Source organism: Mixophyes fleayi, chromosome 2, assembly GCF_038048845.1.
Source record: "Mixophyes fleayi isolate aMixFle1 chromosome 2, aMixFle1.hap1, whole genome shotgun sequence".
Taxonomy (NCBI): Eukaryota; Metazoa; Chordata; class Amphibia; order Anura; family Limnodynastidae; genus Mixophyes; species Mixophyes fleayi.
The window spans coordinates 344,796,315-344,823,624 of NC_134403.1; the positions used below are offsets into that span (position 1 = coordinate 344,796,315).

Sequence of the window (27,310 nt, forward strand, 5' to 3'; positions counted from 1 at the left end):
TGGCCCCGCCCCCCGCAACGGAAATGACGTTTTGTTGTGGAGGCGGGGGGATCAAAATGACGCCTGCTCTCCCAGGAGTCTGGGAGACTGACTCGGGAGTATGATGCATCTTATGTTTTTATAGCCAGGTATTATGTAGAGCACCAATTGTGTTTGTTGTGGATTTTATATATATATATATATATATATATATATATATATATATACAAACACTTTAGTTTAAACTGAAAAACAGTGGGACTGTTAGAAAATACTGTCGAAAAAACAATATGATTTTCACTGATCTCCGTTTCGTATCTGGTGAACATGTGACTCGGTTTTTACTGATGGTTAGTAATCCTGTGCAGTAGAATTGTAAGATACAGCACGTCCCAAACACTGTACACGACACGGAGATATCCATGAGAAATTGTTGTAAGGTCTATTCTATGTATGTTGGTTCCAGCACAGTGACGGTGAATGCACTGTTATGTTTATACAGTATTAAACCTCTGAAAGCCAGCATTAGACACACCTGTTTCTTCTTTACATTCACATACCTTTATCTAGATTCTAGAATATGTTTGAAACAATGGAGAGAAAACAGGAGAATATAAAAATATTTAAAAAAATATATTTATTTTGAAATTGTAAAAAACAAGCAAAAAGAGTTGTGCCGTTTCAGATCCAAATCTGGGGCCTGATTCATTAAGGATCTTAACTTGAGAAACTTCTTATTTCAGTCTCCTGGACAAAACCATGTTACAATGCAAGGGGTGCAAATTAGTATTCTGTTTTGCACATAAGTTAAATACTGACTGCTTTTTCAAGTAGCACACAAATATCAACTTTAACTTTCAGTGTACAAATAAGCTATCAAGTATTTGTGTGCTACATGAAAAAACAGTCAGTATTTAACTTATGTGCACAACAGAATACTAATTTGCACCCCTTGCATTGTAACATGGTTTTGTCCAGGAGACTGAAATAAGAAGTTTCTCAAGTTAAGATCCTTAATGAATCAGGCCCCTGATCATTTGTAACCTGTACAGCTTACCATCATTGGGGAAATATATATATCACATATCAGATACAGTATCTCAGTCCAGGGCAGGGCCACGTGAGCTAAGCTAGGGCGGATGGATGTGTGTGAGGGGATTGCGTGTCAGATCCCTGGTGTTTAGGGTACTATTACAAACTTGTTATCAAGGGACGCCAGGAACTTTGTGCAAAAAAGGAACACGTTTATTAAATCCAAGAAGTTAGGCCTTTAACTTCTGTCTCTCTCTCTGCCAGACGAGTGTCTGTAAAGCAGCTGTTTATGTATTTATAGAACAGACTTTTAGCGTCCGTGTGGAGGAGACATTTCCTCTGTCAGCTCAGCTTCCATATTCAACTACTAGTAATCGTCCCATTATTTGAATGACAAGGCATTTCCCTCAAATTGTTCAAAGCCTCTGGAGCCATGCCAACGCTTCCTTACTTGTTGCATATGCTATCTGTCTCCTCTATGTGACCTAGTGTTTAGACATAAAGAGGAACTCCATTCATAGTAATATTCCCATAGCTGCCTCTCCTCTGTCCTTCCCATTAGCAGAACCGTGGGTTCTGCAAGGGACTCCCATGATCCTAAGATTCTTACCTCTCTACCATCTTCGCTGGTACACAGCAGATGAATATATTCACACACTGTGCTGTTTGTTGAATTCGAGCCATGGACAACGGAATGTTAGTGGTTCTTAGTAGAGATGGGCAGAGTAGCTGCTGAATTTCCCGCGAGTAGTCTTGAGTTTCACAGCGGAACACGCAGTTCTTACAGAGGTCCAAAATTCCGATGATACAATGCTTGAGTTCCGCTATTGATTTGCTTTTCCACACTGCATTTGTAAGTTAGAATTTTGCAAAATGTATAGTCTGAGAATATGGCTGGGATGATCACAGGTGATTCATGCTGCTGTGTGGTATGTTTAGGAGAGGCATAGGGAGACTTAAAGGCAAATATTACTAGTGAAACTTTCCAAATTTATCAGCCACAGGCAAATATTTAGCAACATGAAGCTGGTCATCAATGGGTAATATTTCGGGTCAGCACAAGCCAGGTGGCCCAAAGGGGATATACTCTTTTTATAGTGGCTTATTTGCATATTATTCTTCAGTTATGTAGATTGGAAATGTATCTAACTCATACTTACCAACTTGACAAAGTTGGTTTCCGGGAGAGGTGGGCGTGATGGGGGTGGGGCCTCAAAATGCGTGCCATTTTGGAACCCGCCCCATGACGTAATGACGTAAACGCGGCATTTCACGGCGGGGGGCGGGGCCAAACGCCGCGATTCACCAGGAATTGCGGTGTTTGGGAGCTAATTCTGCCCACTTCACTAGGAAGTTGGCACTTCCTAGTGAAGTGGGCACATCCGGGATATTGCCACACTCGCCTGGGAGTCCGGGAGACTCTCGCAAAATGCAGGAGTCTCCCGGACATTCCGGGAGAGTTGGCAAGTATGATCTAACTGTTCTTATTTTACAGGGCTATATATCTATAGATCTTCATTTGTTAACCAGAATAACCTATTCTGCGCTTCAGAGAACAAATAAGGCTGTGATTGTCTGTAGGTCTGTGTCTAACAACACATTTGTTTAGAAACTGACTATAGCTACCATGAAACTGGCTATACAGGGTTGACACAAGCTCTAGTGGTTCCTTAGGTGGTGACTTCCCCACTTGAAAGTGGCGCTTTTGCTGCATGTTAGCGCTCAGGGCTTCTCCCACGTTCAACACGGAACAGGCAGTTTAGAAGTGATGCGACATTCCATTAATACAATCTATGTATAAATAAATAAATGATGATGATGTCACCCATTCATTATTTTAAGTGACCCCTTATCCATTGGCGTCCTAGGTGTCCTCAAGTTTCGACTAACGGTGGTGCTGGCTCTGTGGCTATACCTATATGTCTATTTTCTATTTGAAATAGCTGAACTGGAAAACCTAATTCACTCCCCAGTGACCGAATGATGTCAGTCGTGTATTACGGACATAATTCCAAGAGTGTATGATCACTAAACCCATCGCTGTTATATATGAAGCTAGGAGGCAAAATTCATTGTTCAAACTTGTACTTGCCCGTTAAATTGCCGCTGACAATAAATGAAAAAGAAAATACGCCTGCTTGGTTCTTTGAAATGGACAGTGATTGTTATATTACTGCATTGTTTAGAATTCTGCTGGTGATGAATATTATCCTTAGTGCCACTCATTCAAGTTCTTGTTTCCTATAGTCTCTGCTCAATCAACAGCACTTTTCATTCAACGCTCTTCTCAATCAAACAGATGTTGTTCATTTTGTCAACAGCTTTTTTTTCTGTGTAATGCATCTCTAGTGTGGGAATGTATTCCTCTCCAGTCCAATGTATCTATGTGTCTGCTTTTCATTATATGTCAGCTTTAATGATTGAAAATAAAGCCAGAGGGGCGTAAAAATAATGTTACCCTTTCTGTCTAGTATCATATCACTTAATCTCTTCAATGCCAGGATACCGCTTCTCTGCAGTGAAACTTCAATATAAATATACAGAGGCAACCCAAATATGAGACATTGGTGACAGGGGCAAAAGCAGGATTTGCAGAGGGGAGTTTCCACACCACGCCGCCAGTGGGCGTGACCAGCATGCATGGGGCCGTGGCTATAATTTTAGAGAATACTTGGCTGCTCTCCAACTCTCCCTATCCCCATAATATACATGGGCAATGCTGTGTGCACTACTGTTAGGTGCACGCAGCTCTCTCTTTTCGAGCAGAGCCGTGTGAAGCGGGGGCAGGGTCCAGCTACCTCAATTATACAGTGCCCCAGGCTTGGAGGGGGATTCCAGGCACTAGGAACTTCGGTTTGCCTATGGGTGTTAACAGTGGTTAGCATCGTTGGGGTGAGTTTAGTTTGTGTCATCAGGGCACATTCTCCGCTCACTTCACAATAGTGTGCCCGGGTAAAGCAGATCACTTGTCAGACGTAGATTTATTGACTTACCTGTGTAAGCGGTTTCATACACCTAAAGTTTTTTGTTCTCGTTTTTACATATTGTTAAACTGGAGTCGTCACCGCCACACAATAGAAGTAATTTTGTGGGCTGGATCAATGGTCAGTATAACAATTTCCTAGGTTTGTAGAGGATGGGTCCACGGAAATGTGTTTTGTAATTTATCAGCTTTTCAAAACTGACTTTAACTAAATGTCTCATGCTGTAAAATTCTATTCCTTATTGCATACTTGCCTACTCTTCCGGAATTTGCGGGAGGCTCCTAAATTTTGGGGAGTCCTCCCAGACTCCCGGAAGAGTAGGCAAACCTCCCGGACCCTGTAAAATGCTGAAATTCACGGCATTGAATAGCGGGGGGTGGGGGGCTTAATAAGCGTCATCCCCCCACTATTCAATAACTTGAATTTCTGTATTTTATGGTAGGGGCGGGGCTATAGTGACGTGATGATGTCATCACACCCCCTTCTACTCTCTGTCACGTGATCTGTACTCCGATCTCCTGGAGTGCAGATTTAAAAAGTAGGCAAGTATACTTTATTGTCCGGGGGGTTTTGAAAGGTTTGTAAAGTGTACGTCACTGACAATGCACCTGTTTTTATATGTCGTAGGGGGATTTTCAGTTAGGAGCGAGGTACCGCGTGTATATTTCCGCCTATTACGGTAAGGAATCTCTGCTCATTTTTCCATGCATCACTATAGAATGAGAGAAAAAATGAGCGGAGATTCCAGGCTGAACCTCGCGTTGTATCTCCCTGGACTGTTCCAGAGACACATTGCGCTGAATTGAATCTCCCCCATAAACTGCAAAGTGCCAGTCTTACTATATATATTGATTGCAATGTAATTATTTTTACCTGCCCCTATTCTGTGCACAGTACTACTTCTCTTGTAGTCCGTGGTGAATTTAATGCTCAATATAATTTTTTTGTATTAAATAACCCATGAATTATATGGGTTAATATTTAGTAAAGGCAGATATCTTATTATGACCAGCAGCAGTGCTCCTGTTTGGAGGGGAGAGTGTGATGTATGATCTATTAGAGTAAAGGCACCTGCCCATGGCAGCATTGGATATTTTGGATGCTACTTGTACAGGAGATATATTGTCTTCCCCACCATATTCCTTAGCACAGTGGCCTTGTGGTTAGCACCTCTGCCTCACAGCACTAGGGTTATGAGTTCAATTCCTGACCATGGCCTTATCTGTGTGGAGTTTGTATGTTCTCCCTGTGTTTGCGTGGGTTTCCTCCGGGTGCTACGGTTTCCGCCCACACTCCAAAAACATACTGGTAGGTTAATTGGCTGCATTCAAAATTGACCCTAGTCTCTCCCTCTCTGTCTGTCTCCCCCTGTCTGTCTGTGTCTGTGTCTGAATGTGTGTCTATATTAGGGAATTTAGACTGTAAGCTCCAATGGGGCAGAGACTGATGTGAGTGAGCTCTCTGTACAGCGCTGCGGAATTAGTGGCGCTATATAAATAAATGTTGATGATGATAATGATTGCTATTATGCTGTTGCAGCTTTGTTAATAGATAGTCCAATTAATATTAGAGCTGATAAAGGGTATCCCTTAATTTGCAGCATTCATTGTGATAAATATCCTCAGATGGGTTACTAGCGGGGCATGGTAATTGTCAATTTTTTTTAACCACTTCATGACCAAACTATTTTTATTTTAGATTTTGGTGATGTGTCTTTTCCACAATTAATAACTTTATTATTTATTAGTGCACTTAAATCAGTTTTATACAGTTTTTATGTTTGGTAGCATAGCAAAGCATTTTTATTCCATGGGCATTCTTTTAAGGACACTGACAGAATTAGGGGAAAAACTCCCTATGTCACGATTCTTAGCAAGTTATTTGTATGACATTGTTAGAGTTTCCAAGCATTTTATTTTAAATGTTTCCTTTATTCTGACACTTTTGCTACCAAGGCATGTGGGTATAATGTACCCTTTTGCAGGGTGGAAGTAAGTGGGCATAGGTTAGGCAGTAGGAAGGCAAATTTTGGGGTGCTATCACCATTTCTGAAGTTTTGGAGTGATCATCATTTTTTATTGAGTCTGCAGAACACGTGTCATATACAATGGTTGGGGAAGTGCTTGTTTTATTTATTGATTTTTTTAATGCTAATTTGTTAATTTATTTTTTTATTACTTTTTAGCATGTGAGATAGACCCTTTAGAGAGAGAGAGGAGGGGCTGCTCTGCACACTAACACTGCTAGATCCAATATGATGTAACGTTGGACAACACTAGATCTAACAGTGTGGCTGTCAGTGGAGATCTGGGGCCTGATTCATTAAGGATCTTAAATGAAGAGGTATCTTATGTCAGTCTCTTGGACAAAACCATGTTACAATGCAAGGGGTGCAAGCTAGTTTTCTGTTTTGCACATAAGTTAAATACTGACTGTTTTTTCATGTAGCACACAAATATCAACTGTAAATTTCAGTGTACAAATAAGCTATCAAGTATTTGTGTGTTACATGAAAAAACAGTCAGTATTTAACTTATGTGCAAAACAGAATACTAATTTGCACCCCTTGCATTGTAACATGGTTTTGTCCAGGAGACTGAAATAAGAAGTTTCTCAAGTTAAAATCCTTAATGAATCAGGCCCCTGGTCTTGACCACTCCTACACGTGTAAAGAAATGCCCACTGGTGGACAAAACTCCACCCACTTTCACGTAAGCCTATCCCTAACCAGGTCCGCTAATCAGGACTGTCCCACCAAATTGGAACTAACGGGAAACCTTAGGCTATCACTGACATCCCAGGCCCGTTATTGGTGCTGAGTTTCTGTCATTAACACCCTCTGTTTAGCACGTTGGCTCAGAATCATGAGTTGACCGTTTCCATGTAGATACACCGTAAGTGGTCATAAAATGGTTTAATAAACTCTATAACCCTAAACTCAAGCGATAGCAATTTCTATCCTTAACGTGCACCTACTGCCTACACAGAGTGGAGGCACACATTTTCTGGGCTGTAACAATATTTATGAGAATGTAGCCCCCCAACTCGCTAGAAACTCTTGCTCAATGTCCCAGTGATGCTTGTTACCTTAGTGGGGGCATAAGTCCTAGAGAATGGGTTGGCTGAGTACTCATGAATTGTCACTCAGTCCATGGACTCTACAGTGCGCAGATGACAGGTTCTCTTTAAAAGCTCTAGATCTGGGTATTTTCTGTGTTTGGCTAGAGGCATTTTTCTTTTCTGGTTACATCTGCTTATCGTCTAGTAAATATGACACACCTTGTCAGTTATTAATGTTGAAAAGAAATACCTCTTATACATGCACAGCAAGAAAAGGACTTAGCCGTATAGATTTCGGTGTATTATTTACTAAGGGTGAACACTGTGTATAGAGTGTGCATCTGTATCTCTTGGTATTACCAACTGCCAAGACTGTCTCAAAGCACTTTTGGAAAGTCTAAGTTATCCGAGGAGTGTTTTTGTCAAAAGACGTATTAAATGATTTGACCGAGAACCGGATACCGTTCATAATTATTGGGTGAACAGCTCTTATTTTCTAGAAATATTCTTTGGTGGAAAGAACTTTTTTGACAAGAAAATTATAGGATTGGTGTTGATTGCAGGATTTATATAATATTCCAGTAATAGAGGGTCTCTTGTTCGGCAAAATGTACATTTAATCGGGTTTTAAATCAAGCTTAAAATGCATATAAAATTGTGTTAATAACTTGTACATAAGGGAGAGGATAATAATTCACTTGTCAAGGTTATTACATGCCTTGGAGAAGCTTGTCACCGACATTCCTGCTAATGCGCAGTATCTGCCAATCAAGAGCAGTTTAGATCTTTTGTCCTGTTTGGCTTCTAGCAGTTTTCCAACATTCTAAATTAGAGGCCAGATTACAGTGTACAGAGCCAGAGTGGAGGTAATGGACATGCTTGTTATAATATATTGCATTGTTATCCCCCAGAAAACATGGAGGCGTTCACTATTAATTATAACATGACACTAGCTTCTCAAACTATCCGGGATTTCAGCAACACATACAGGTTTTTAATTTGTTTTTGTTGTGTTTTTTTTTACTTCATGGCAATTTGATTGTATTTTACTTAACTTATACTACTATTAAAGAAAATGTATTTATATATACATAATAGAGTGTGCTCACACAAACAGACGAAGCAAAATGTATTTAGCCTAATTGCTTGCAGCAGCGCTTACTGAAGTGAGGAGGATACCCTGGATTGTACGTACTAACCCTACCCACGCCATGGTCTCACTGGTGGAGTATGACGTGTCTAAGTCCTGCTCTATAAACACATTACAGGCCCCGTTTGTCTAGGAAGCTGTTAATTTCAAAATCATCCTGCCCATGTTGGTTGTAGAATAAACATTATGATAGATTTGTTGAGTGGCGGTTATAATCTCTTACACGGCAAGGGTTTCGTCCTCTGCTGCCCTGATAGGCAAGTAGGTCAACTTTATAATTAACAAATTTGTTTGTGTATATCTTTTTTGATCCAATATAACGTTTGTATTATAGGGCCTGAACTTAAGAAACTTCTTATTTCAGTCTCCTGGACAAAACCATGTTACAATGCAAGGGGTGCAAATTAGTATTCTGTTTTGCACATAAGTTAAATACTGACTGTTTTTTCATGTAGCACACACATACTTGATAGCTTATTTGTACACTGAAATTTAAAGTTGATATTTGTGTGCTACATGAAAAAACAGTCAGTATTTAACTTATGTACAAAACAGAAAACTAATTTGCACCCCTTGCATTGTAACATGGTTTTGTCCAGGAGACTTAAATAAGAAACTTCTTAATTTAAGATCCTTAATGAATCAGGCTCATAGTTCTCATTTGTTGCTGTCGTAAAACACAGTGATTTCCAATTTTGGTTTTCTTTTTTCGCTAGGATCACGTCTTCGCCAAGAAGATTTCCCACCTCGCATTGTGGAACATCCATCAGACCTCATCGTCTCCAAAGGTGAACCAGCAACACTGAACTGTAAGGCTGAGGGCCGGCCAACTCCTTCGATTGAGTGGTACAAAGGGGGAGAAAGGGTGGAGACTGACAAAGATGACCCACGCTCCCATCGAATGTTGCTGCCCAGTGGATCTCTATTTTTTTTACGCATTGTCCATGGACGCAAGAATAGACTGGATGAAGGGGTTTATGTCTGCCTTGCACGGAATTACCTGGGAGAAGCAGTCAGCCACAATGCGTCACTTGAAGTTGCCAGTAAGTGAAATAATCTATTGACTTTTACGTGTTTAGTTAAACAATGCTATGCGTTTTCTATACGGTACCATCATTCATTATCTTAGTAAGGAAAGCGTAGTAGGATGCTAGCCTGACACATTGGTGGTATAACAAATGAAAATATGGACAGTGGGTGTTTAGTGGATGAGGTTAGGATGAAAGTACACTCATGTTTCATTCCTTCAGAAAACAATTAAGTCCAACAATCAATAGATTAGCTATCCAATAACGATAATATATTGACTTGACAGTATTGTTGAAAAAATAGAAAAACTTACTACTCAAAAGTGATTTCCAATTTTGGTTTTCTTTTTTCGCTAGGATCACGTCTTCGCCAAGACGTGTTCCAATATTTTCATGCATTCATAATTTTGGTAAAACAGAACTCCACCATCTATATATTGTACGTTTCCTTACTATTAGACACACAAGGCTCCCATACATTGCATTTCAGGAGATACTCACCCTTGCTCGCTCCAGCTGACAGAAGTTTGAAGAAAAGTTTGAACAACGGGAATCATATATTTGTCAATGGAACTGATTGGACAAGGTATGACAGCTGTCCATTCAGCTCCATTGATTCTGACATTCAATCGGGGAGACTTACCTGTAACATGCTCATCATCATCATCATCACCATTTATTTATATAGCACCACTGATTCCGCAGCGTTGTACAGAGAACTCACTCACATCAGTCCCTGCCCATTGGAGCTTACAGTCTAAATTCCCTAACACACACACACATACAGACAGAGAGTGACTAGGGTCAATTTGATAGCAGCCAATTAACCTACTAGTATGGTTTTGGAGTGTGGGAGGAAACCAGAGCACCCGGAAGAAACCCACGCAACCACGGGGAGAACATACAAACTCCACACAGATAAGGCCATGGTTGGGAATTGAACTCAGGACCCCAGTGCTGTGAGGCAGAAGTGCTAACCACTAAGCCACCGTGCTGGACATCCATGCTTCTACTAGTCATTGGTTTGGGGTTATTTGGAAATTAAATATCACTTGTCGGTGGAGTTCTCCTTTAAGTTACTTATCCAAATTATTTTCCAGTAGTATTTCACCACAAAGGACATATATAATATGTGAGCATTCTAAATGCATCTAGTTCAAGTTCATTTAATAAACAATGTACCAATCTGTATATTCTACTCTACAAGTCATTTCTGTAAAGGTAAATGTTAAGCCTAGACATAACACTCTACTACTTCACCTTGGGACTGAGTGGTAGGGGGCTGATAGTTTTTGTCTGATCAGCTGGGAACAGGAACACTTCTCAGTGTTTGTAATGCTTTCCATTCAGCCTTTCAGTGTAATCTTATCAGGGTGACTTGGAACAGAAGTCACTGACATATTTAGAAACTGTCAGCTGAATTTAATGTGTTATAGTAATAACATTGACTTTCACACAAAGCCAAACTAAACGGCCCTATTGGCGTGATCCATGTACGAAAAACCCCACTGAATGCCAAATGCTGTGTATAATAAATAATTTATATCTTAAATGAGCAGGAGGAATTGGGAGTGGGCCAGGCTTGACTTTTTTGTTTTATATAAAATAAATGGTGTTCTTCCTATGCCTGTTTTTTTTTTTTACATAATCATCCTAAAAAAACACTAGTAGATGGGACCATTAAAATGTAACTGTAAAAAAATTGTGTTCTCCAATTAGCAGAGTTATCTTACGGTACGAGTGAGATTGTTATTCTTGGGTTTATTATATCAATAAATAACATTATGGTTTCTTTCTATCTGGATTATGATATAAGACATTTTCCATTGCTTTTGGTGCAGAATATCAGTCTTTTAATTGTGTAATAGTTTATAGTAGACAAGTGCCCTTAATTTCTAGGGACAGATTTTGTAGAAGTTTTTGTTTCTGTCCTTGTTTTTTAGGTTATTAGAATGACACAGTACAGATTATTTTATGCACTAAGGGGTCTATATCATACTTGCCAACTCTCCCGGAATGTCTCCCGAATGACTCCCGAATTCCGGGTAGGTCTCCTAGGGAGAGTAGGGCATCCACCCACATCTGCCCAGAATTAGTGCCGCGATGACGCGATTTTTAGGGAGTCGCATCATTTTGGCCCTGCCCCCGGCTGTAAAATTATGCGGTTGTGGCATTGTGTCATGGGGGCAGGGCTAAAATGATGTCAATTTTCTAAGTCATGCCCCCTTTGTCCATATCCCTCTGGGAACTTCTGGAACTGCACCAGAAAAAGTAGGCAAGTATGGTCTATATATCATTGGTGGCTAGTGGGCGTCTGTAAGTATAATTTAGTTTTGCCCAAACTTTCCTGCTGCTTGAATGCCATGACGCAAAAAACTAAAAACTCCTTATCCGCCATCCTAACACCGCCGGCGAATGCAGGATCTGACCCCTGTGTGGCTGTTGCACATGTGCAGCATGGACAAGATCCGGCGATAGATCTTCTCCAGCAGCAACAATGAAAAGCTAAACTGACACCATCTTTGAGAGGCTTCAGCTGGATCACATTGGAAAAGACCAGTAACGCCACCCTGGGATAGCAGCTTTTTTCAGCTTGCTAAATTACCAACTGCTGCTTTCCCCCATCTAGGTTATTTTGGCTCCTCACCAAACTACATTCAGCACAAAACTCATTGCAGCTCTCTGCAATCAAAGTGTAGTGATCATGTTTACTGTAATAAATCATTTTGCAGATTGCATCCAAGCGCTTTCAGTAAAAGTTGATGAAAACTTATTTTTTTTCGCAAGTTTTAGAGTAGTTTAAATGACTTACATATGTACAGTTGCGTTTTATTTCACATATACAGTATATTGTTTTAGAACAGATTACAACAAGTCCGGGACTTGCCACAACAACCCCGTTTCCTACGCGTAGGAAATTCAAAATGAACATACAGCTGGTGTAAAGGTAAAAAGATGTAAGAGCAATTTAGATGTCATTTATAATGCCTACAATATGACTTCAAAGTACATTTTCTGGTTCTGCAGATAATTACCCAGAGTTAAAGAGATTCTATTGTGGAATTGAACGTTTCTTCATGACGGATTGTGTTTAAAAGTATATGAGTAAGCAGAATTTGGTATTCTCAGAGCATACAATGAAACGTTGACATGTTCTGCAGCATTGTACTGAACGCTGCTTATAATATGAGATGTCACTAAAACTAAATTACGACACAAAGGACTTATGTGACTGAATAAGGGGGGAGGGGCCAAAAAAGCCGAAATTGCCCATTTTCTAACACCACTATCCCCACATTGTGTCTTCGACTACTTATGCAAAGGTGGCAACTGTGAATACCCACAGTAATTGCCAACACAATGGGCATTTCAGACAGGTGGGTGGGTATTACTAACTTTGGGCAGGCTTGTAGACACCAGCAACACAATGATGCTGAAATAAAATATAATAGGTTCAGGTTTCTAAAATGATACATTTAATTGCCAAAACAATATATATATATATATATATATATATATATATATATATATACTTGCACCCCTGCATACTAATGTAACTTAAGGTGAACCAGCCTCCTTCATATATGAATAAGATCAGGGGCCTGAGTCATTAAGGATCTTAACTTAAGAAACTTCTTATTTCAGTCTCCTGGACAAAACCATGTTACAATGCAAGGGGTGCAAATTAATTTTCCCGTTTTGCACATAAGTTAAATACTGACTGTTTTTTCATGTAGCACACAATTATCAACTTTACATTTCAGTGTACAAATAAGCTATCAAGTATTTGTGTGCTACATGAAAAAACAGTCAGCATTGAACTTATGTGCAAAACAGAATACTAATTTGCACCACTTGCATTGTGACATGGTTTTGTCCAGGAGACTGAAATAAGAAGTTTCTTAAGTTAAGATCCTTAATGACTCAGGCCCCAGCTTATCAATTCATTATGAATTGGTGACATCACTATGGAATTGATATGATGCATTATTGTATATTAGACCACAGAATATTTACCTTTACTACATCCATACAGACGCCTAGTACACTTTAAACCCATCTGATGAATATATCGTCAGTGTGAGATAAGCACAGTAAGAGTTCACATATCTGCACTAATTCTTCCTATTCTAGTAGTGACTTCTGCTTTATAACGTCGTCCGTTAAGCTGCACACAGACGGCATATGGAGAATCTTCTCTCAATTTAAGCCGTTTTCTCCGGAGAAAGTAAAATTCCCCACTGACCTGCCAGACATCTGTTGGTTCTCTTACCGGCAACACCACAAGGACGGATAATGATATCTTCCCTGTGATTAAAAAAAAACGGGATCTAATGAAAGCCCCTGGCTTCTGTCTGATTAATCAGTCTGGTAGATCTACATAGGGTTTCAAAAGTAATATTCATTTCAGATGTTCTCCCAGAAATTTCTCAAAAGCAAAAAAAGTTTTTTATTTTATTTCCTGAAATATTCTAATATTTGTTCAGCAATAACCTGCACGTTGCTTTATCTTAAGGAAATTATTTAAGTCAACGCACTTTTAACCCCATCACAACTGACCTAATATCTTGTTTTGTCTATTATTAGAAGGGAGTCTTAGCAGCGTTGAAGAGTGGATGTCTGAGGATATAACAACAGATTAAGGGTTTGTCCTCTATGTCTTAGAATATCAAGCAGCTAGGTTAGAGGTGTGTGTTGTGAATGTGCCACCTGATTGGACAGGAGTTATGGCCATCCAATCAGGTGACACGCTGAGTACACACCCCCATTCAGTCTGGTGTGGATCCTCTATCCAGTGCAATGTCCAGAACTGACCAGGGGCCCTGGAATCGGGTGACCGTGAGAACGTCAGAGAGGGCTGTCCAGCAATGTGTTAAACTTGGGGGTAGCAATAAAGAGAAGAGGTTATTTCAAGATGGGCAACTCCTTTAAAAATATTCACATGGGAAGTCATAGAATGAATATAACACATACTTGCTTACTTTCAGTATGCGACGTTCCGGAGAGGAGCGTGAGTGTTGGGTGGAAGTGCTGGGGTGCCTGGAATGGCCTCATTTTGGCCCCAACCCCACGAGTAAAATGACGTTTTGTCACGTGGTGGGGGGCAAAATGACGTGATTCGCCGAGAATCGCGTCCTTTTGCCAAGGGAATTGCGGGATGCTGGAGAAATGCCAGCTCTCCCGGGAGTCCGGAAGACCGACCCGGATTTCGGGAGTCTCCCGGACTTTCCAGGAAAGTTGGCAAGTATGATATAACAACAGTAATGTAGTAATATTAGTAAATGTATCTATCATAACTTGCACTGTCCAAAGCCGGGGTGGGAGATCTTCTAGCCTGAAACATGTGACTACAGCGTCACAAGCATGCATGACTTTAAAGGGCAGTAGGTACAGACTGGTTTTTGTGCAGTGCTCTTGATTGACAGAATTAACGTATTCAACAGTTTAGGATACTCATTTAAAAAGAAGGTAAAGGCCAAAGGGAAATACAGGTTACATAAAACAGAAGCACAGCCCTTTTCTAATCCTAGGGTATATTTATAGAAATAGTTCCTCTTTAAGTGGAGTACATATAATAATTATAATTTTGGAAAGGCTCTTGTGATACTCAGACACATGTCACAGGCCCGAGATCAGACTGCGTCCACGGGGACCGTAGGCACTGAGCCATGAGACAGCCTTATTATCTCTTGGCTGTGAAAGCCAGCCTGTCATGAGTGGGCATCATTTTGGGTATATGACCTGTGTATACTAATTAAATGATGGATCAGAGGGAAAGACTTCATGCTCAGCGAGGCGTCATAAGATTTGCAGCTTAGTTAAATGGAGTGCTGCAGGTGCTTAATGACACCATGTAGACGGGTTCCTCTGGGGGACGAAGAGAGTGTATTTTTAATTACATTGAAAATGTTATTGGTATAGTCTTTATTTAACTCTGATAAATACACTTATACAGTGTTATAATGAATGCGCCTCTGCAAAATTCCAATAACATTCAGACACTTACTAACAAACGAACATATGATTTCGGATATAATACACTATTTCGTGGTATAGGGGTTTTGTTTTAGAACACAAAAACACAAGTACAATGACATAAATAAAGATGCACTATTGTATTTTGTAGATGAGTTTGATTGAATCTGAAGTATTTGCAGTCTGGTATCCTTGTTGTCAATCTAATGTACTAGCCATAAATTCAAGCAATTAAGTGTATAGAATGATGCAGACATTTATTTCTAAAAACAAAGATCATAATATAGTTGTTGTAAACAGTAATTATGTAATTACAGCAGCTCATGTGTAAAGAGCAGGTAATGGTGTGTACTGTAATAATGGCCTAACTAATATTTACTTATTGCTGATAGGTAATGGGGACCCATCCTAATTGGTGAGACTCATTTTGGGGGGTTTCTGTGTGTCTTTAGGCCACATAAAATGACATGTTTGGCACATGAAGGGAGTTATGTCACATAATATCATTTGACATGGTTGAATCCATTTCCAATATCAGGTTGTAAGAGGGCATAATCCCCATGTGTCTGTAATAACGACTCCACTTCAAATGGTGTCAAATGAAATGTGCAAGAAAAATGCTATTTAATTTCTATTTACAGGCCAGTGGTTCTCTCTCTGGGCCATAATCCAGAAAATGAGCCTTGCCAGTTAGGATGGGTCCCCAAAACAAATGTGCACTGCAAATAATACACTGCTTATAAATACCATTTAATAGTATTACTAATGTTACTGTGCAAATAGCTAATAGACGCATTTGAATTATTTCAATAATATTAAACATAAAAATGTATGTCTGAGATAAAGTATAAACCCCATTTTTTTTAAACACCTAGGGCTAGATTTACTAAGCTGCGGGTTTGAAAAAATGGGGATGTTGCCTATAACAACCAATCAGATTCTAGCTGTCATTTATTTAGTACATTCTACAAAATGACAGGTAGAATCTGATTGGTTGCTATAGGCAACATCCCCACTTTTTCAAACCTGCAGCTTAGTAAATCTAGCCCCTAAAGGCTTTAGCCATCTTAACAGTGCATGCAAGATGCACTAATATGAACAACCTCTCTCTGTATTAAAAAGTGTTAGAAATCAAAAGAAGTGACACTCCAGTTATTGATGTTTATGTAATAGCATAAAACACAGGATTCTGTATAAAGCCAGAAACCACTGAAGTTCTAAATTCATGTATAAGGTAGATTTCACTATGACATATTTTGGAGTGAGGTAAGTCACTTCTGAGAGTCTGTGATGAGGTGCATGTACCTAACCTAATCTATAATGTTAAATAATTAGAAGTAACTATCTTACTGTAAATGTAATATATGTTTTGTGTTTTTTTTTAATTTTTTTTGAAGATTCATATATCAAGATCATATTAGACTCCCTGCGGGTCTTTTTGGGTGAGTAATGAAGGCGACATTTATAGGATATACTAATTCTATTAATCTGGGTACGTCTAATATCTAAAAATAAACATTTTGGGGCTCATGCTGATTTGGGTATACGCCATAGTTGCCTACTTTCCCGGAATGTCCGGGAGACTCCCGAATTTTTGGGAGTTCTCCCGGACTTCCGAGAGAGCGGGCAAAAATCTCGGATGCAGCTGTCGCTGTTGTTGCAGATGGTGGGGGCGGGGCTAAATGCCCCCCCCCCTCCCCCCCAGCCCTTGCTGCGATTGGCTAAAATTGCCTGAGATTGACAGGGACGGGGCCTAACGATGCACCACGTGTGGCCACGCCCCCTCGACGGACACCCCCCCACTCTTGGACAGCTGCCTTCAAAAGTAGGCAAGTATGGCGTACACTTAGCGTAAAATATGCCCACATGCCCAAAAGTACACCTATGTCCGTATGTATATTTCACGCTTGTGCCTCCTGATGATTGGAGAGTTGGAACTAGGGAGGGAGGGGCATGCAAATGAAGTCAGTGTAAAGTGTTTGTGTAATTGCAGACTGAGGCAGACCCACACGCAGATACGCCTGTCAGTAGTCGTATCATTGGTGGGTGCCTAAGGTTTGGTGCAATATAATGATGGGTGCCAGAACCAGCTAGCTGCTTCTGGTTGCAGATTGACCTTTGATAGTGCTTTCTTCATTGATTATATCTATACTATATGATTTTATGGACGTATTTTAGAAATATGTTTTTGCTACATTCATTCCTACACGAGAATACCTGCTGTATTGTAGAGTTTTTTTATTTAGACCAATCCTAATAGCAATTGCATTTTTCGCTATCCAAACAAATGTTAAAAAAAAACCTTTCTTGTGCTTATGATCTGGATGGGTCTAAGTGCACTTTAATCAATTTAGTAAAAACAAACCTGAATCGAGCACAAAAGCTGAAAGGTTGACATTATTGGGAGGTCCGAAAGTGGAAATAGTTTGGACCTTGATGTGACGTTTTTACATTTCCCCCCTGTGCATCCGCTAACCCACAAAACTATTATATTAACATAGACTGTGAGATGGGGGTGATCCCTGAAATGTGCTTGGCCGACAAGTAGGCCTATTCATAGAAAAGCATTTTGGGATCACACTTCATGCTCTTTGTAAATTTAACTTAATAACTCACTTTGATTATAAGAAAAGAAGGTCTTGCTGAGGTCATTTCCAGACTGTGACTACAAGATCTCATGATAAATAAAATAATATATCTATGTGTAATCAATTACACTCCATATAAAGTCAAATCAGTGGTTTCACTGACTCACGAACAGCAAATACTTGAGTTCTGATTCTTAGAAAATATACTTAAGAAGTTGATGATTAATTGTCCGGCATCTGACTTACCGATGCAGTGATGTCTTACGTATTGCATTCAGCATTGTTTTGCTGTTTAGTTTATATAAAGCTTGTAGCAATGTTCTCTGTGTGCTTGTGCCTCTACATAGACAGTATTACAAATTAGCTTTGCATTGATACAGAATATTTGTGTAAGTAAATGTGTGTATTTTTTTTACTCTTAATAGAATGTTATTGTCCAATTTTTCTCATTTCACAGAAAAAAATGTATAATTCTACCACTTTAACTTATTCTGTAGCTTATCACTGCTAGACTGTTTTCAGTAGCATTACGTTTCAGATAAGCCTTGTGAGTTATCAAGGTATAGACTTCAAACTTTGTTATGGCTTCATACATGGTATATAAATAGCACAGAATAATAAGTAAAATACCCTAATCCAATTAAGTCTTCTGCAATAGAGAACTTGCCTCTAATAATCCCCCTGCTTGGAAAAGCACACAAACTAATTAGTATAAAGGGATAAGTCTGTTGATAGAAGCATTAGGGTCATATATTATGTGCTATGCTATCAAATTTATAAATGACGCATGAGGAGTCAATAAATATGTCAGGAGAGATCTGAATGTGATGTATAAAATTTCATCTATTAGGCTGTAAAATGCAAATGCTTGTATGTATAATATATCTCTATATATATATATATATATATATAATATATAATATATATATGTATATATATATATATATATATATATATATATATACTGACAGCTTTTTATTGTTAGTCAAGTATGAAATTAATCTGCTTTAGGTCTCTAAACAAATCAGCAAAACATATTAATTTAGAGGCTTTGTTTTTAGTTTTGCAGATTTTGTGTAAACTGTTCTGTAAAACATCCATATAAATATCTACCTCACAGCAGATCACTCTTACATTATGTTCTTTTAACGGCCTGAATTGGGCATTGACTTAAGAAAGTGCAACAGAGGATCTTCTCCATACTTGTCTACTCTCCCGGAGTTTTCAGGAGCCTCCCGAATTTCGTGGAGTCCTCCCGGACTCCCGGAAGAGTAGGCAATCCTCATTGATCCTATAAAAGGACAAAATCCACTGCATTGAATGGCGGGGGCGGGGCTTAATCACATCATTAAGCCCCGTCCCTGCTATTAAATGCCTTCAAATTTCTGTAAATGTAATGGGGGCGGGGCTATAGTGGCGAAACAACGTCACGCCCCTTCCTACCCTCTGACACATGGCCTGTACTCCATTATCTCCAGGAGTACAGATTTAAGACGTAGGCAAGTATGATCTACTCTTAACTCTAATCGGCATACAAAATCTGGTAATGCCTAGGTGCAACGTCACTTACAGATTTAGGGGTCTATTTATCAAATCCAAGGAAACTTGAGTCTTCTCCGTATTTAAGAAGCCCTTTCAGCCAGCGATAGCTTTCGCAATGCATGAGGAAGTCTATTTAACATGGACAGTGGCAGTACGAGAACCACTGGTGTCCTCCTATCGCTCTCCCCATCTCAGGAAGGAGATAGCCGGGTACTGTAAGAGAAAAATATTTTATTAGTAAAAATAAAGCATTTTTTTTAAATAAAGTTATTTTTGTTCTAATTTTTCCATCTTTTATTTTTTTTTTATAAAACGAAACAAAACTTTATTACTATTATTAATTTTTAACAAAAATTGGCCTGTAAGTCTAGGCTTCCAGTTCCGGTGCACTTGCACGAGCCGGCAGTTTTTATTTGCAAATATGTATGTTTCAGGCTAATATATTTCAGCTGTGCCTCTTACTAGTTGTCTTTATTCATTCTCCTGTAAAATGCTTGTCCCATAGACCACATGAAGGGCAGGAAGTGCAGCCCTCAGTCACATATTGTAGCCTTCTGTATCATTGTATCTTACACGGGGCTGTGTGCTGTGGGGCATGCCAGTAACCCAGAAGGAATCTGTTTATTATTCTGCTCTGTGAGAGTCCGCTGGTCTGTGGCGGATGTGACAACTGGATTTAAAAAGTAGTATTATGATGCGTGCAAGAATCATTAACAGAATGAGCACATCTTAGAGATAACTTCTTCCTCCCCCTGGCATCAGATCCCAATGTTAATCCACTTTTATGTAATCTCTTTCCTAATTATGGAGCTCAGTTTTTACCTTAAAAATATCACTTTCTTTGAAAAGGTTTTTTTTTTTAACACAGATTTCTCCGCCCCTCTGGAAACCTGGCCATTTTTTTTGCAGTTGATGGATGTTTTTCTGAAAATATATATTATTTTATAAACAATGCCGGTCTTACTAAGTAACACAAGGGCACTCTCCCATTTGAGTGCATTGTCAAGTTATTGCTTGATAGGGTCAGGTGGCACGATTATGTTGCTATTAGTGGATTATATTTCATCTTCTCTTGCAAGAGGCAGCAATATGTAAATGAATGCAGATAAGTGGACTAATGCGGTAACACCGAGCCATTATCTCCTCATTGTTTTATGGAACAGAATTAGGACAAAAAAGGTCTGGCCCATACACCCCATGTCTGATGAAGGACATCCATATTTGCTTAACATGGAAACATAGAATTTGATGGCAGATACGATCTGCTTGGCCCATCTAGTCTTATTGTTCTATTAACCTATGGTAAACTCAAACCCTGTTTGATGCCTTATTCTTTATAAGGATATCCTTATATATCCTTATGTCTATCCCTAGCTCTACCACCTCTGATGGGAGGCTATTCCACTTATCCACTACTCTTTCTGTAAATTAGTTTTTCCTCAGATTTCCTCTGAACCTACTTCCTTCCAGTCTCAGTGCATGTCCTCATGTTCTAATACTTCTCTTCCTTTGAAGAATGTTTCCCTCCTATACCTTGTTCAAACCCTTGATATATTTGACAGTTTCTATCATGTCCCCCCATTCCCCTCTCTGCTCCAATCTATACAGAATAAGATCTTTTAGTCTTTCCGGGTAAGTTTTGTGCTGTAGGCCATGCACCATTTTAGTTGCCCTTCTTTGTACAATCTCTAATGTATTTATATCCTTCTGGAGATATGTCCTCCAGAACTGAACACAGTATTCTACATGAGGCCTATACAGTGGTATTATTACTTCTTTCTTTCTACCACTGATTCCTCTCCCTATACAACCAAGCATCTGACTTGCCTTCCTATGTTACATTACTTACCTGTCTTTAAGTCACCTGAAATAATGACTCCTACATCCCTTTCCTCCTCAGTAGTTTCCATTATAGTGCCATTAATACTATATTTAGTGACCTGAGAAGAATAGATGGATTGTGCCCTGCCTCCTAATAGTCCCAATTTGTGAACCCAAACGGGGTAAAGCGTAAAACAAAGAGGGCGCAATCCAGCGGCTCTTCTAGGGTAATGATTCGGATTCTAGGATAGATGTTCATACTAAAATGCTACACTGCCCCAAAGTACAACCTTTAAATCTTTCCATTAAATTTGTGTAGTGTGCTTTCCATATGGTAAGACGCTAAGGCACAGTAAATCACAAAAGTAGTGCTAAAAAGTAAAAGTAATACACTCTATAAATTTAATATTGAGTCCAAGATTTGTCTTGTACAAAAGTTCATCTCCCCTTGGAACTGAAACTTCCTGTAAATGACTGAATGATAATCAACACTAATCTTCTTCACTCACAAGTGATCTCCTCTTGGGTATTTCCTACAGATCTCAATAGCTGATCACGTACAAGAAACAAAAAGTTCCCTTTCTTCGACCTGTTTCTGTGTTTTCACTGCAAATTGTTTCTATTGTGTCAGAATTCCATAGCCCAATGTTTGTTTTTCTGTTTTCTCTGCCTGAGTGAATTTATGTCATCTAAAAAACACGCTCACAACTTTTTTCTTGTTCTTTTAATACTATTTTTACTCCGGTGTATTCAGTGTTGTTACTGTGAAGTAAGCTCTTTGCTGAGACTGGTGCAGAATTGAAGAGAGAGATATTCCAGAGGTGAGTGCCACTAGACTATAGCACAAATCTCATACACAGAAGGCACCTATATTAAAGTCAGTTCATATGTCTAGGCTATAAGGAGTGTTTTGGGGATTGACATGTGCCATGACTCAGAACAGTGTAACAGACATGACTGAGATTGCACGTTATAATTTAGATTTTTATCTCTTTGTGATTTGCGCCATCAATGAGCAGCAGAAGTGTAACTATAAACTTGTTATCCAACTGTGCGACCTCGGAAGGACCATTCTCTCTTTTGTACCCAAATCCCTCTTACTTTCCTTCCAGGATGTCCCCCTTTATGAGCTGATGTGTATTTTTAAAAGAGGAACTCAAGGACAATAATAAATGTTGTCAATAAATCATTCCGCCCATATAGCAGATGTAGATGCAGCTGATTGGATGAGCAGCACAGAGCCGTCCAATGAACTACGCTGACAACCATTCACTTTCGAACTTCCACAACCTCCTTCATACCTCATAATCATCATCATCTATTTATGTAGCGCCACTAATTCCGCAGCGCTGTACAGAGAACTTACTCACATCAGTCCCTGCCCCATTGGAGTTTACAGTCTAAATTCCCTAACACACACACAGACACACACACACACACACACACACACACGCACGCACACAGAACAATTGACTAAGGTCATTTTTATAGCAGCCAATTAACCTACCAGTATGTTATTTTGGAGTGTAGGAGGAAACCAGAGCACCCGGAGGAAACCTACGCAAACACGGAGAGAACATACAAACTGCACACAGACAGGGCCATGGGTGGGAATCGAACTCATGACCTTAGTGAGGCAGAAGTGCTGACCACTAAGCCACACTTTCAGGCGGGAATGAAATGAGTAACTGTAGTTCCACGTATCAGACACGTGCAGTTTTGTTAGTAGATAGATAATGAGATTTATTTGGTGAAATGCATTATTTTTTTCAGACATTTAACCTTTAATGAATTAACTCATACTTTCCATTGTTCAGCAACAGTCCTGATTGAATCATGACAGTCACACTTTCTGTGAGATCTATGAATCAAGATACAATACAGTCAACTTCCATTTAGAGTTTGTCTCACATTTGTACCACAAGCTAATACAATAATTTAACTTTTTTTAAATGTTAGTATTTTGCACAGATATGTTCTAATAGTACTGACTATTAATACTGACTGTTTTTTCATGTAGCACACAAATAACAACTTTAAATTTCAGTGTACAAATAAGCTATCAAGTATTTGTGTGCTACATGAAAAAACAGTCAGTATTTAACTTATGTGCAAAACAGAATACTAATTTGCACCCCTTGGATTGTAACATGGTTTTGTCCAGGAGACTGAAATAAGAAGTTTCTTAAGTTAAGATCCTTAATGAATCAGGCCCTAGGTCTAGGACCCAGCCTAGGAAAATTATATTAATTCTTTGGTCACTTTTGTTCAGCTGGATTAACTGAGACTTGTCTTTCTTTATAGCAATCATAGCAAAAAAAAAGGTGACCGTACAATGAGGTTGGCAGGGTATTGCCGCGCTATTGTTAAATATGCCTGTGCTTGTATAGTAGTTGCAAAAATACGACGGAGGTCCCAAATAAAATTGATGCTTAATAATTTAGTGGGAGACACCAAGGCTAGATGTATGTCCAACTAAAGTTTACATAAGTAATCAGTTTAATAATCATATAAAATAGTTTGTTATTTCACTGTTTACTCATTAGTAACGCCGTGGTATAAAATAATTCAATAATCCGCAGAGTTTTATAGTCACATGTGTTGTTTAATAGCCTTTTTGTTCACTTGTGATCAAATGATCCCAAGGGGTGAATATCTCTGGAGCATTAAACACAGTAGTTCTAGTCCAGTGGGTAAAATTACTAATGTAAACAGAATTAAAAATAGGTGTATTGTTTAATGATGCCATGGAGATATGTGTTTGTGTACTATTATAGACTGGTGTAGGTATATATGATGTACCACAGAGGACTGAACTTCATTATCAATCCTTATATATTTTATTTTAGGAGTTTATGTAAATGAAACATTCTTATTAATTATTACCATAAATATATTATTTATGTTTTACTAGTGCATACTACAGTACGTTTTTATCATCCTCTGTTTGCTGCAGAATTTCCTATGTTTTTTTCAATGTATCTTTTGCCTGGAGGTTCCTGCATAGCGCTAGTGGCATCTATGGTGTAAAAACACGAAACCATACTTGCGGGGGCGGAACTAGGCCCCATGGAAAAATTTGTGTAAGGGCTCAGAGGCTCCACTTTAGACTCCTGGGCCTCTGATTTGCTCTCAAAATGAGTAGAATGGGGGCTTCTCCTGAGCATGTGGTGGTCCGGCCAGGAGAGTAAAACACTCGTCTGTGACTTCACTGTGCATGTGCTGAACACACGCATACTCAAAAGAGGCCTTAGCTGTGCTCTATTGAGAACAGAGCCCAAGCCCCTTGGGAGGTTCAAGGGCATGGGAGGGAAGATCCGGCACGGCCTGTTCCACTTCACCTCTGTGTCCCGTAACTGCCACGCCCCCTGCAGTGGTGGTTCCGCCACTGCACAATAGTACTTCTTATTCTTCTTCCGCTCAGGGTCAAGCATGTGTGATGTACACAAGGACTTGGGAATCAGGCAACATATTGCTCTATACTCTATACTACCAGGTGGCTTCCTTCCTACTGCATCCCTGCCTTGTGAGCACAAAATAGTGGAGGCTGCGATGTAAGAAGCTGGGAGTTTGGATAGAGCAACATTTCGTATGACTTTTCCTGTGTTCTCTCTCTGAATGCAATAAATTTGTATTAGAATCATCATCACCAGTTATTAATTCCGCAGCGCTGTACAGAGAACTCACTAACATCAGTCCCTGCCCCGTTGGTGCTTACAGTTTAAATTCCCTAACATACACACACAGACACACTAATAGCAGCCAATTAACCTACTGTATGTTTTTGGAGTGTGGGAGGAAACCAGAGCACACAGAGGAAACCCACGCAAACACGGGGAGAACATACAAACTCCACACAGATAAGGCCATGGTCGGGAATCGAACACGTGACCCAGTGCTGTGAGGCAGAAGTGCTAACCACTTAGCCACCGTGCTGCCCATCATGTCAAGAATCATATCAAGTGTTTATGTGCAGTTTCAGGTGTTGTGTACTACGTTGTGTGATAATGACACAACAAATATACACTAGTTTTGTACTTAATGTTGTCAATTAAGTATTTTATAGTTTTTTTTCTGCTTGTTATCACCGATTGCACTTTTGGACATGAAATAAAACTTACATTTAGTGTAAACGTACATGCACGTTCTTCATGTGCACATTTATATATTTATTTTGCAGGCTCTTTGCTGTTTTTGCTAACTAAATTTAGCATCAGGTTTGTCTGAAGCAACATCTTATTGATCTAATCTGGGTCTTGTTGATTTCGAAGAAGCTAAACACATTTGTTTACTGCTTAGTAGCTGGTCTTCAAGGATTTGATTAAGTATTGTGTAATTGCTAAAGTTTCGCTGTGATGCAAAGGCATAGGTGCCAGAAATAACTAAATAACAGGGCATATGTTTTTCTCATGTACAAGATCACCCTCCTCTTTCCCAATATCAGATCCAGGGCCAGTTTGCGATAACTGATGTGTACACAGAACATGTGTGTTACCAGAATGATCAATGACCACCAGCCCTGCTGCATCTCTCTGGTTCTCCTCTGCGTGTGTTCATTTGGAACGGAAGGAAATCAAAATGATTGTGCGTGTCAATTAGCTCATAGACTCAATTTCCTAATCCACCTCTCCTATGTTTCTTCATATGTCTCTTTTTCAAAGCTACAAAAACACAGCCAGGCTCTCAGGTTACCCTTTTAACCCAGTTCATGTTACTGTAACAATTTTCTACTAATTTTGTGTAACTGATTTTCATAGTCACTAAAAAAAATCATCAGCGAGATATGACACCACAAACGGGAGATTTATGGACCTGAACGCGACATAAAACGTTTCAGGTTGAATTGGCCTTTCTAAAGCCACGTCAGCCTTTGTAAAAGGTCAGCGCTTCTACTGGAATATTTTAGATATGTGAGTAAATCCCCAGCTGTGTAGCTGTTGAATTGTTGCCTACGTAAGGTCAGATTTATCAAAGGGCAGAAAGTCCTACTGGCGATAATTACTCCCAATGCGTTAATAGCAGATAACTCACGCTGGCGGGAAGATTCAGCGACTTTTGCCATTTTGCCTGCCAAAGCTTCCCTGTGCCTCGCTTGCTGAAACCTATTAACTTTATTGCCATTTCAGAATCAAAGTCATTAGAAAATTATTTTATTCTCAAAATAATTATTTTTTTTAAATTCAGCATTGAAAAGAATTGTTAAAATAAAGTTAATCCATTTTTATACAGGTTTGTTTTAGAAGTGAACAGAAGCCCCAATCTGGGCTTTCAGTTAGACTGCGCGAGCCGGCAGGCCGCATGCATACACACAACTACGGGGTCTAGTCTAGTGAAGCAGTAAGTTAACCCTTACTGTCCCGGGGCAGTGTCGCGGGGTCAGCTGATTATCGCTCATTATTTCTTATTATTATGTAATAATATTCAGATATATTTTTTAAAAAAAAATATCTTTTCATACACTGTTTCAGGGAGTATTCACATGCTCCGAAATGTCGTCTAGTGTTCCTCTACTCATTCTGGGACCATCACATGTGAATGGAAAAGACACAGAAGCTCACATAGGGGCATATTTATGAAGTGGTGTTAGTGCACTCTCTCTATGTTTCCGGAACTCCAACGCAATATGTTACTCATATTTAAGAAAGGTGCATCGCAACAGATATCGTGGATATCTACTGCTTTTCATTCTGTTTCGTTTTGCGAGCAGTCACCATACAACAATATGGTGACTGCTCCCTACCACAATCTAACAAGTTCTGTTTTTTTCGGTAACTTGTCATGATAGCTGAAGCTGGCGTACATTATCATAATTGAAAGATTTCAGTGCTGTCCGAAGAGCAGAGCTGAACAGCGCAAGTGTGGAGGGATCACATGATCCCTCCCTGTCACTCACCGCTCTCTCTCTGCAGCTATCTCTGCAGAGACAGAGCGGAGATGTCTGTGCTCATGTCCAGTTCTTCGAACTGCACATGCGCAATTCCAATATGAAGAAAAATGGAGAGGACCAGGAGGAGATCCGGAGACAGCGCGTTCCGAAGAGGCGGGGTAAGTGTGTTTATTTTTTATCACAGAAACAGCAGTTTATCGGAACTGCTGTTTCTGTGTTGCGTTTTTCATACATTTGAGAAATAGTTCAATCCTTATCAATGC

The 27,310-nt window shown here is 39.5% G+C and overlaps 1 protein-coding gene across 6 annotated transcripts in view; it reads left to right on the forward strand.

Moving 5' to 3' along the window:
- Nucleotides 1-27,310, forward strand: part of ROBO1 (roundabout guidance receptor 1) — an 859,323-nt gene that overhangs the window by 606,265 nt on the left and 225,748 nt on the right. For all 6 annotated transcript variants that reach the window (XM_075197076.1, XM_075197073.1, XM_075197074.1 and 3 more), the window contains one exon: nucleotides 8,922-9,248. In XM_075197076.1, the coding sequence (XP_075053177.1) occupies nucleotides 8,922-9,248 (327 nt within the window). The remainder of the gene's footprint in view (nucleotides 1-8,921; nucleotides 9,249-27,310) is intronic.